We start from the raw sequence: 12,148 nt of genomic DNA on the forward strand, positions 1-12,148 counted from the left end.
AATCTATGAATGATGGGCACACCTGCATAACAGATTTCAGATAATTCTCTGCATCAATCCCAATACTCAAATAATTTTCCCAAGAATTCCTCTGTCTTCCCAGTAAAAATCCTAAGGACAAATTCCACTGTAAATGCCAAGAAATTCTACTAAAGTCAAGTAACTAAATTTAAGTTACTTTAATTCATACCAGTACTATTAAGTACAGTCTACAGACAAAAATTTTCAAATTAGGGTCTTGATGGGATTGTTTCAGAATTTTAGTTGATTTTGTATACAAAATTCTCCACATGCAATTTCAAACTAAAAATTAGGCTCCTTATCGTTTATCTTAAAAAAGATATGTGTGTCAATGAAAACCATAATCAAAGTGGAGTCCATGACCAAGTAAATGTCACCACAGTATTTTCCAGGTCTGATAATCAAAGTAAACCACATTTTATAAATGCATACAAAGTTGTCAATTACTAGCTAATCATCCTGAAATATGCGGAGACATATAACATGGTCAATCAGAAATTTTAAGAAAATGGTTTTACCTTCATCTTTTTGCATGAGAGAATAAGAATTCTTTCCTTTCTTTCTGTTTTGCCCATATACTACTTGGTTTGCTGTCACAGCCAGAAGTAAAAAGCAAAAGAAAAAATGTTTTTTCCGCATAGTGACTTTGATCCCAAATTAGACGATTTTTCCTTCCTGTTAAAAGTAAAAAGGCACCTGTGAATACTCCATTAATAGACGCAAATAAGTAAATATAGATACTTTACATAGAGAATACACTTTTGTGGGAAGGACAATTCTAGAGACAACATATAAAAAACAATTGTAAAAAGTCACCGGGTAGGTGATTTAAGCATAGCAGCCAGTACAATCCCAACTGTAGCTCACATGTATATTAGAACCTGTTTTATGAGAGAAGAAATATGGGTAGAACAAACACGGTGCTCCCAAAGAAGGGTAAAAGAAATTGTTACTAAAGCATGTTGCTATTAACATACTTTGCTATTAAACTATTTATATTAAAATAGCAGAAATATTATACAACATAGAATATAGGTTGTTTCTAGAAATTCCTAATCGTTAGGAATAAACAAAGATCTGGGTGTTTTGGGATGCAGATATATTACCTAGGCCTGGAGCATCAGTATGAACAACTTACTCTTCTAAGAAACAATAGCTTAGTAATGAAACTCAATACATGAATGTATTATTAATGTTATATGGCTCTAACAGAATGTGTGCAATATTTTCCACAAAGACAATATTCTGACAATATACACTAATAAAATGAACATTACAACATTTAAGTCAGTGGTTCTACATATTTCTAGAGCATACTGAACTCTATTAAAACTGGTTTACAAAAAATGCCTGTAGTTTACAATAATTGATTTTAAATATCACTAATAACAAAGAGAATATATTAAATTTAAATATCTTCCCTAAATCCTCTTTTAAAGTCTATAAAGCAGTTACATATATACAAACCATCAGTGCAGTCCTCTGAAAATATAAAGGAAATAACTAAGTCCCTTACCTTCGAAGGCATTCAAAAAACAAACAGTGGATTGAATAAGCTGTCAGTGTAGAAATTATGTCCAGTAGCTCACACTGGCAAATATGTTTTGTTTACAAAAATAAAACAATCTGTAAATAAATAGCCTGTCCACTTGTAAATGTCTCTACCTTGCATCTAGATCCTTTATGGTCCATTATTGCTGTTTACTTGGACAAAGTCTAAGTGAAGATAAGTCAGGCACTTAGCCAGGGCTGAGTGGGAGACCAAGCCATTTTATTAAAGGGACAGTGTCAGTCTGGGAGCATGAATGTTTGTCCATTTTAAATGACTGAACTTTTACATTTAAAAACTCACTTCTAGGCAATCTGCATCTTTACCCACCACTTTGCCAGCCACACCTCTCCAGCTTGTCCATGTTAATGCTGCAGCACTGGCTAGATCAGAGATGTGAGATTAGTACATTATCATCTGTAGGCTAGAACTGAATTCTGACCCAAGAATTTGTGAGTCTGCCAGGACCATGAACATATTTCAAGGGTGGTAATTTCATTAGCAATTACAATAATAAAAGACAAATTAAAAAATAATAATAATCCTGAGCTGTTTTTCTCAGAAATTCTTTCTGCTCTTTAAATCCTCTGAACGGTCAGACACAGAGAGCGTATCTAAAAGGGGGCTGTCATTTAAGTAGCTCTCAGCATGCTACATGCAAATTGTATTTGCTCTAATGGCCAGGCTGCAGAGTAAAACTGCAATGTTACAGTGTTAAGTAAAAAAATAGGGGTGAGAGAAAGTATGTCAATGGTAAGTCTCAAGGAACCATGACATGCCTTGAGGGAGTTTTGTGCAGATGCCCAGCAAAAGGTCAGTGCCTAGCCTCCAGACAGGCATTTCCCAGGAGGCAAGATGTCCCTTGGCACTTTGGTGGCAGAAGAGAGTTGAGAGCTCCTTTGCATGGTGGTGCAGAAAGGAGGACTTGGGCCTCATCATTGGGATGCATAAGGTCCCTGAACTGCAGTGTGATTCAGCATTGAAATGTGTCAGCTGCAGATTGAAAAATTCAAGTGATATATGAATAATTGGGGCATTTCAAAACACATGATAAAAAGATGCTTTTGAGTGAAGCAGATTTTTTGTCAGAGGTCAAATCTTTCCTCAAAAATTTAGGATTGAAAATCTATAAGCAATTGTTTATTAACCACCCAACTATACTGAATAGCTTTAAAAAAATCTGCCTAAATACTATATAAGTTGCACTCTTTCACTTTTCTTGAGACAGATTTTCTAGACTTGAGATCACCTTGGTAGCTTACGTCTTGGACATTATTTTTAAACATATAGACTAAAACCAGGCTCAGTATCTAATTCTATAGGATGGTAATGTTGTCTAATTGTTGCTTTTTTGTGTTTACAAACCCAAAGACTCTGTTTGCTCTTATTGTTCCAGCACCTGATAGAAATTTCACTGTGAAATGAATACCTCTCATAACCTAGAAGACACTTTCAGCATAGCAAGTAGCGGACAAAGCTTAGGAATAGTTGTCTTACCAAAAAAATATGAACACTGGGGCTTTGCATTCTCTGTAGGTAATTTCTGCTGTGAGCCACAAGTATGAGAACATATGTGACTTTAACTCATTTAAAGGGCGAGAAAACACATACTAAGTAACTCAGTGAGGTCTTAGCTCTTAGCAAAGATGGAGATAACCCTAATATGGTTGCATGGGAGAGCTGTACATCTGCCATATGACTGTGCATAGTAACATTCCTACACAGAATTGTCAGTCTGTGCACGCTCTGTTAACATGAAATGTGCTGGAGAAACATGCTGCTACCAGAAAAAAATCATACATACACTGCTGCTCACACTCCTTCCCCAGTGCAAATGAGGAAGGATTAGCTGTCTCAGCAGCTGCAGCCTGCTTCTGAAAGGCCTCCTTCCTAGAAACCTCTATATCATCTCCTGTCAGATGATGGATGAGTATGTGCCACTTCAGTTGAGGTTAATTGTCTTCATTAAATAAATGTTGCCTTCATTATACAAACTGAAACTAAAGAGTTCCAATGGAATACAATCTTCTATGCTAAATGTCTGTTAATGCTATATATAAATGATAATTACTGGCAGCATCCAGCATCTGTTGGAACAAACACAATAGTGACGATTAAGCATTTCATTAGTAATAGATTAGCTACATGGATCACTCATACCGTTTACATACTTATTCTTACCCTTAAGCATGCTTAGATCAAGACTTGTAAACAGCCTATCCATCCAGAAACAGATCATCAGCTATAGAAGAATGCTTTTTCCTGCAGCCATCAAGGTTTATCTGCACTATGTGCCAAAACAGAATTGAGTGAATGGATTTCCAGCTGTGTTCAAAGACTTCTCCCTTTTTTTTAGACCTGTAAATATGACTCTCATCTGGCAGAGATCAGAAGATGTTAACATTTACAATTTTTAAACATAACAGTCCCTGACTGGTTAAATATACATATAACCTGGTAGTTCTCACAAACATCCAGTATTCAGATAGCAACGGGGTCAAGTTTGGTTGTACTTGTCTGGCTAGAAAATCTGTAGTTCTGTTACATGCTGGGTGTAACTGGTCTCTGGAAATAGCCTAAGCTCTTCTTCACTACTTACTGTGCTTTGCAAGCACAATAAGGATCTTGACAGTTCTGTTACAGGATTGTAGATTTACAATTCAGAGCTTTATTTTTTCACTAGTCTTGCCAGTATATAGTTTCATAGCTATATATTCACTTAGAAATCAAATCTGATGGAAGTAATGCCTCCAGATTTACATCATTGTTTTTAACACTAATACTTCTTGCTATTCTGTTCAGTACAGGAGTGTTTCAGTGGCTGCTCTGAACCACATGCTCTGAACCAGATGCTCAGTACGTCTAGCTCCCAGGACTATTGAATCTGTCTAAATGCACTCATTACACGACCGCACTAAAGCTCTGGTCTGCAGTACAAAGGTTTATCTGTAAAATTCATCTTGTGTTGCTATTGAATTTCAAGTTGTAAAGCCTTTAGTTCCTGCATTTATGCTAAGTCACCGCTTCTATTGGAAAAAATAATGTATCAGCTTTTTTTCCTGGTACACACGATCCTCCTTGAATACTTTCTGCTATTATTGTTACTGCAACTTGAAAATGGTAAAGAAGAAATAAAAAGAAACAGAGAAAGCTGTCAAAGATAAGAGAGAGTTTCTGTATGAAGACAAAGTAAATTATGATTCTGTAGCTTGGAAAGCCACAACCAGATGCGAATGTGGTACAGATCTACAAAAGAATGAAAGAAGGTGACTATTCTATAGTAACTGAATGTAATGTATCAAAGGACTTACTCTTCGCTCAATGATATTAACCAAAATAGACTGCCCTAAATTCACATTTTTTTTCCCCCAGTATGCGCTTCGCTCTATAAGAATGACAATAGTTACTATAAAGAATGGTAGATTTTTTTCTGGCTAGGAGACATAGCTAATGGATGCAATTTGAAGCACATGTTTTATACAGTTTTTAAAACCCACTGTTCCTAATTGTAGATATATCTTAATTCAGTGCCATTGTTATTCATACACTATGTAAGTAAAGGCATGAATCTATGTCTTTCACAAATCAAATTGCAATAAAGGTATCAAAAGGATCATTGAGGTGCTGAATTCAATTTATGTAAGCTATAAAGATATTTATGCTATCTAAATCCTGCCCTCTGGTGTATCTACATGATAATGCATAATGATAGCATTTCATACTGGGTGACTCATTCAGTGTTTAATCAGGACACAGCTAGTAAATGAAGCTACTGTCTGGGCAAAATATTTGTCCCCTTGTAATAGCTGGTGGAAGCTAAAGACTAAGATACAATGCTTCAAGGAGGCAGGATCTCTCCTGGAAGAACTGGTTTTACTCCTTAGCTCCTATCTGATCCTAAGAAGCTAAATACTCATTTCACACATTACTCTCTTTATAGATACCCAGACTGGGAGCACCAGTACCTTATGGATGGATCTTCTGAGCACCACAAAGGTAATGAAAGATGAAAGTGATCGTTGAATGTATCAACAAGGTAGTATGATCTGCTGAAGTAAGTACAGTTCTGGGTTTTCAGAGAATTCAAATGACAGTCTTGTGTCACTTTGGAACACATGTAATACTGGCCTTAGAAATGTTCCTCATTAGTCTTAAGGTAAATTATTACTTACAACTGTAAGAAAACAAAGCAATGATTAAAACAGTAACCATTCCAAAACAGGCTTACTTTACTTACTGGCAGTCCAGTTCCTGAAACTCCACAATCCCCTTTTGGACCACGCTCACCTTCTTGTCCCTAAATAAAAAGAACCCAAAATTTGAAATAAGAATCATTTTTATAAGATGTTTGATTTCAATGACAACTTAAAGCAAAGATGACCAAAATTTTAATGTGCGGCAATCACATCATCTGTTGTGTAGCCACTTTGCAGCTACAAAAAATTGTTAGTTTGAAAAAGTGCTTTGGTCAGGCTCAGCAGTGAGGAACCTGGTTAGAATACATCATATTTCATCTTCAAATCCTTTAAATAACCCTTTGTAAAGCTTGTACACTTCAGTTTATTTTTGTAAGCAAGTGGTGACCAAGGTTGCTTATCATAACGTGGCACAGTTCAAGAGCTCTCTCTTAACAGTCAACTACTGATACTGATCCAAATCTTTTCTTTCATGAGTTTCCCTAAAAGAACAGGAGCTCTAAATGTATGAAAAGGTTTGTCCTCAGTCACATATATCCCTTGCTCTATCCTTTTAAAATCATGCTTTTTGTTCACAGGTTACCTTTGGTCCTTGAACACCCAAACCTTGGGATGCCTTTGGTCCAGGTATTCCTTCAGGATCCTGGATACCCTAAAAAGGTAAGGTAGGAGATTAATTTCAAAACTCTAATAGATTATTTTTACAATTAATAAAATGAAGTAATTATCTTCAAAAGGAAATAAAGATGTCTGTGAAAGTCTTGTCTTCATTTCAATTCCCCTCACTCACATTTCTATGCATCTCAGTAAATAACAAGGAGAGCAACAACTGAAATAGTACCAAATTAAGTGATAATCACAGCATATACAAAGAATGAAAGTATGATCTGTACAAACAAAAGAATTTTCAAACGAAATACTAAAACCTAGGGGAAATAGTCTTGCATTCTGTACCTTTGCAATTATACTGCTTAGTCTGATAATTTGTCATATTTTTAAAAGGATGTACATTTTACATAGACTGAGAGGAGTTTGAACCCCATGTGTAATTAATACTTTCTCTTACCTAAAATCAGATAAGCCAGTATGCAGTATATAAAAGTATGCATCATGGCATGGAGGACTACAACAGCACACCTGAAACAGTCTGGTAGGCTCCATCAAGCAACAACTTTTGCAAGTTTAAGAAATCATAATCCCAAACAGAAATAATGTGTATGACAGCAATGTCAGACTACATATTTGCTTTTTTTCTGTAAAGGGAAGAGCAGCAGCAGACTTACATAATTTAATTAGAAATTGCCATGTCTTTAAAAAGTCAGTGTTCACATCGTGTTGCAATATGCAAAATTTCAGTAGTATTTAGGTGTTCTGTTTCTGTATTCCTGATAGGATTCAGCTAGTTTGGCTAGTTCCCCTTGGCCAGACATGATACAATAAATCTCAGAGATGGACATGAAGAAAAGCCAGCCTTCCAGGAATCAAATATGGAAAAGCACAACATTAACTGACCTTGATATACCTTGATCTCTTAAGAATTTTAAGAGATCTTTAGAGAAGAAAAGAAGCTCGAAATGGAGCCTCCACTGTACAAAGTCCCTACATGATTAAAAATTCTTAGAGCAAACTTGGAATATTTTGCAATCAGAGTTACAAAAAATGTAAATTTACACCTCATCCATGAGGAGAAATTGCTGAACATAGTTTGAGATACAACTGCATGAAAGCAATTCACACATATTAGAATTAAGCAGATCTTACATGGAATATAAAAGGGACTGATCAGAACTGCAAGCAACGTCTGAGAGGCCAGAAAATGCATGATTAAAATGAGACTTGTCAAAAGTCAAGCTGAATTAGATCCTTAATGATTTTTTTTATGTGTAAGTTTATTTAGCTGTATCAATTACAAGGAACAGGAAATATAAAAAGCAGCTATTATGCAATGGTGATGAAGAGATTAATAATCATCTAGGTACAACCTCAAAACTAAACAAATATTCTGCATTGTTTATAAATAAAGATGTTGCTATTGGACAAAGGTGCAAATGTAGAAATAGCTACAGGAAAAATAAAAGTGGAAAATCACAGTGTGGAACACAGAAGCAAAGATCCAAGAGTTTGAAAGGCTCAGAAACTTTTGAGAAATTCACAGTGACACTAACCAAATACTGTCCCAGCATTTATTTTGAGATCAACATAAGGAATATAATTTCTGAGTATGGTAGAATGATTAATTATAAAACATGTATGATGCCCCAACAGTTCATGTGATCTAGTAACTGTGACACAGTGGTCCCTGAGAAGGTGAAATTCTTTTGCATTCTTTAACACCGAATAGCTCTTGTGTTTCCACTAAACTTGCTTGCTATCTGACATTAGAGTAACAGCATTTACTCATTCAAAACACAATTTTTCATTTTTAAATTTCTCTGAATCTCTCTTGTGCCAAAGACCCAGGAAATGTCTCTTCTGCAGTTTGTGTACATGTTAGTAGTGTATTTGGAGGACCATCATTAGGACTCAAGAAATGAGTAAGATGTCAGATATTTAAGCTGCTGATTCCCTAGTACCTAAAGAACTTCCTCTTAAAATCAAAGTTAAATGATGTGATTATTGCAAGTATTAACTAAGCTCATGTTCCATACTTTCCTATGGAAAAATGTTAGGAACTCATAAACTGAAGTTCATCTTTGTTATAAAAAGAACCAGTAGGTGATTATTGGAAACAGATGTGAAAAAGTCACTATGTCCCACTTTAACAGTAGCAGAGGAAGTGGAATGATGAAAAATGAAACAGATAAGCATGAAAATACAGACTGCCAATTTTGCCTTTGATATATGATAGACTGCTCTATTTGAATTACTCTGAAATTTTCCACACATTTTGGCCTACTTTATTTATCAAAACAACTGCTGAGTTCCTAAAGATTACTATTATTAAGGAAAAAAAATGCTGGTTTTATGAGGAAAAATACTCTTAAAATGGAAGGAATATTAGATTTGAAATCTAAGCCAACTAACTGTACCATTAGATCACATTTGTGGCTTAAATAAACCCTGTGAAAATATATCACATGAAATGTAGTTTCTGGGATAATACAAATTCTCCAGTACGTTTAGAGACAAGGAAAAACAGCCAACAAACATTAACCCAAATGATGGAAAAAGCCAGTCCATTCACATGATTTTAAACTAAAGGCACTGAATACAGGGAGATTACTGGAAGGCTGGAAGAACAATGTTTATTACACATTTTCTTTAGAAAGTTTTGCATAGCTATAAAAACATTGGAAAGACCATTAAAATTATTTACTGTAATTCAAAAGAGAAAGTAGGAAAATATTTAATAAGGAAGCCAAAGACTATGCATTTCCTTTGTTTTCTGAGAAAAGAAAGAAATATGAGAGGCAGGTAAAATAAATAAGATCCTGACTCCAACAGTGCCCAAGAAATGGTAAAAAATGTGACATTTAAGTATTTCCAGGCCAACTATCAGCCTTTGTTTCTGAAGAATGAAGTTACTCAGAGAGAACCTGAAATTGCCCAACTGGTACTTCATCTTATAATTTCTATTTCAGACAATTTAAAGAGACTTAATAACAAATAAAGGAGAAAAGGTAAAAGTGTATATCTCCATGGCTTGCAGAAAAGCAGGTTCTGAAACCCTAATTACATAGGACCAAGGAAATCTCTTTTTTTCAGACAAACCATACAAAAATACATCACTACACAGAAGCATTAGGAGTCACAAATCCAATAATGAAAAAGGTAAGCAAAGCAAATTTTTGCTTTGTCAAAGCAAAACTGATGACCTAACCATACAGGTTTGGAAAGAACTGGCCAAGAACCCAGGCATGCCAGAAACAGCATACTCCCAATTCAGAAGTCTCTCTGTTTTCAAGGTCTGAGATCAGCTAATTTGCTTCGGAGGAAAGACAAACAAATGTACATTGGTTAGGGTAGGCATGCTTACCTGTTTAATACTTGGTTTTCCTGCATTGTAGTTCTTAGCTGATCACTAATTGAAAATGCTACCAGTTATTTTAATAGCTTTTCTCTTTCATTTAAATAATAGATTCTACCTTATTAAGTTAATACCTAAGGAACATGTAAAAATCACCAATATCTTATCTAAAAGTCTCTTACAACTCAAAAACTGAAAAAGTATTCCAAATCATCAGTCTTTTATGAAGCATTTTTCTGCATGAAAGAATGGAACTTACTCATATGTAATTGTCTATAAATATTAATATAAATTCCCATGTTATTTATTGCATGGCATATTCATTTATTCATTTATATATATTCACTGGGGGTTGCACTAGATGACCTTTAAAGGTCTCTTCCAACCCAAACTATTCTATGATTCTATGATTTATATGCCCATCAGTAAGTGATTCATTCCTACTATTTGCGGTTACAGTACATTCCTGGATCAATCCTCTGTTTCAGCAGAATACTCATCTGCTTTTACTTTTCAGTAGTTGTTTTGTTTGGTATGAGAAGTCTGTCAAATATAAACAGAACATAGACTGTAAAATTATGCAGCATTAATGCAAGGCTTGAAATAAAGAGATTATAGAAGTAATAATCGAAATAACCAGTATATACTTAAAAGAAAAAGGTAATTCAGTCTGCTTCCACCTTAAAAAATCAGTTTAATAGAAGTCTGTTGTGACTTCACCTGGAAGACCCGCCAACATTTTAAAGTATACAGACTGAACATTGCAGTAACAGCTTAATTTCTGCAATGAAATGCTAACTCCTTTGTTTCTCTTGTTAATCCCTTTCATGGCAGATTTAAATCTCCCAAATATTTAATGTTCTTCTTTCATAATTAGTAAGAATAACAAATGTTTTTCTTCTTAGACAGCAAAAATTTGGTTTTGCTAAAAATACTAATTTTGCATTGTAGAAATGACATCTGCTATAGGGAAAACTGAGTAATAATGCTTCAAACTATACAGAATGGAATTTAGGACTAAAGGTTCATGTTCTGACCTGAGTACATTCTCCTTAACTCCCTACTCTCTTTCCCAAACTCAACCATTCTGTGAATCTGTGATACTCTGTATTTGCTGTAGTTTCATCTACTCCAGAGATGCTCACGTCCAGGCAGTCGCACTGAAGTGGAGTAGGAAAATTCTGTCTTCTTTGTTGACATACAGAGCCTATCAACATACAACAGAGTTTATGAGATCCTTGTCACAGTAAGCAATTCTCTACAGATTCCTGACTCCCCTCCAAAAAGACTGCTGAAGTTAAAATACCCAATGGCTGCTGTAATCCCTTCCAGCAACTGCCAAGACGGAAAGCGGCAGGGACCTGCCATTGACAACAGCTAATGAAAAAAGAAGTGTGTTGGGCAATTGCTACCAAGGGGACTCTTTGTTTTGATTTTTCTCTGATTCAGCGCTGAGCTATTTAACAATCACAGCATTTTTGAGACTGCTTGATTGGTTTCAGTCTCTTCAGCTGTTGGAGGAGTCACTTTGCCAGTCATCCTGGGACACTGCGGAAGCCACTACTTTGGCAACTTAGGTAGCTTGTCAGAAATTCCAGCAGCAGGGCAAATGAACTGGCAGGTCCTCAGTGAAAGGAAAAAAAATATCACAGCATGCATGGAGGGCCCAGCTGAACGGCTGACTGCACCGACACAGCTCTGTGCCCCGTGCCAGATGTGCTGCAGATTCTTGGCATTACCAGAATGTATCTTTTTTTGCCACCAAATGCATCCCATTTAGCAACAAAATTAGATTGTGTATGAAATACACAATGAACTCTCAGAAAACTATGTAAGAGTATTTCTATACCTTACGTTTCACTTATCTGAGGTCCCCAAGGTCCTCTAGGGCCAAATGGACCTTCCAGTCCCTATGTATAAAAAAGAAGACAAAAAGAAAGTATTTTTATTAACATTTCTTAATAATTATTAATAATTCCCTTGGGTTATCAAAAATTTTAAAATACATTTAAAATAAAACATATTCAGTATTAATTCTTAAACACTAACTCAATAAAAAAATTCCTTTTAAACAATATGCAAATATACTGCACTGAAATACCCTGAATCATCCTCCTTCATAACAAACCATGTCTTTTGTTGCCCTTCATAGCCCTTCTTAGTTCATTACAGTGTCTGATACTTTAGAGATGACAAATGCTTGTTTCATCATTATCTTTTACAAGTTACCTAAAAAAGTTTCATAAGCCACCCCAACAGATTCTATGTAGTTTTCTTGGCTGCTTTTTTCATGTTCAGACAGCCTTCAAAACATGCCCTGAATAGTTTTCTGTTATCTGATAAAACAGTTCCCTTCACCTCGTAACAGCACCCTGGAAGGTTGTTTAAGACATTCTTTGCCTTTCTCATACGAGA

The 12,148-nt window shown here is 35.3% G+C and overlaps 1 protein-coding gene across 1 annotated transcript in view; it reads right to left on the minus strand.

The window, feature by feature from the left end:
- Positions 1-9,811, minus strand: part of COL28A1 (collagen type XXVIII alpha 1 chain) — a 77,098-nt gene extending 67,287 nt beyond the window's left edge. The window contains exons 1-4 of the mRNA XM_035897434.1: positions 9,743-9,811; positions 6,350-6,418; positions 5,799-5,867; positions 540-696 (exon numbers count right to left, since the gene is read on the minus strand). Of these exons, the coding sequence (XP_035753327.1) occupies positions 540-660 (121 nt within the window). The 5' untranslated portion in view covers positions 661-696; positions 5,799-5,867; positions 6,350-6,418; positions 9,743-9,811. The remainder of the gene's footprint in view (positions 1-539; positions 697-5,798; positions 5,868-6,349; positions 6,419-9,742) is intronic.
- Between the last annotated feature and the right edge of the window lie 2,337 nt (positions 9,812-12,148).

The sequence above is a fragment of the Egretta garzetta genome, unplaced genomic scaffold, assembly GCF_000687185.1.
Source record: "Egretta garzetta isolate BGI_Z169 unplaced genomic scaffold, ASM68718v1 scaffold30, whole genome shotgun sequence".
Lineage (NCBI taxonomy): Eukaryota > Metazoa > Chordata > Aves > Pelecaniformes > Ardeidae > Egretta > Egretta garzetta.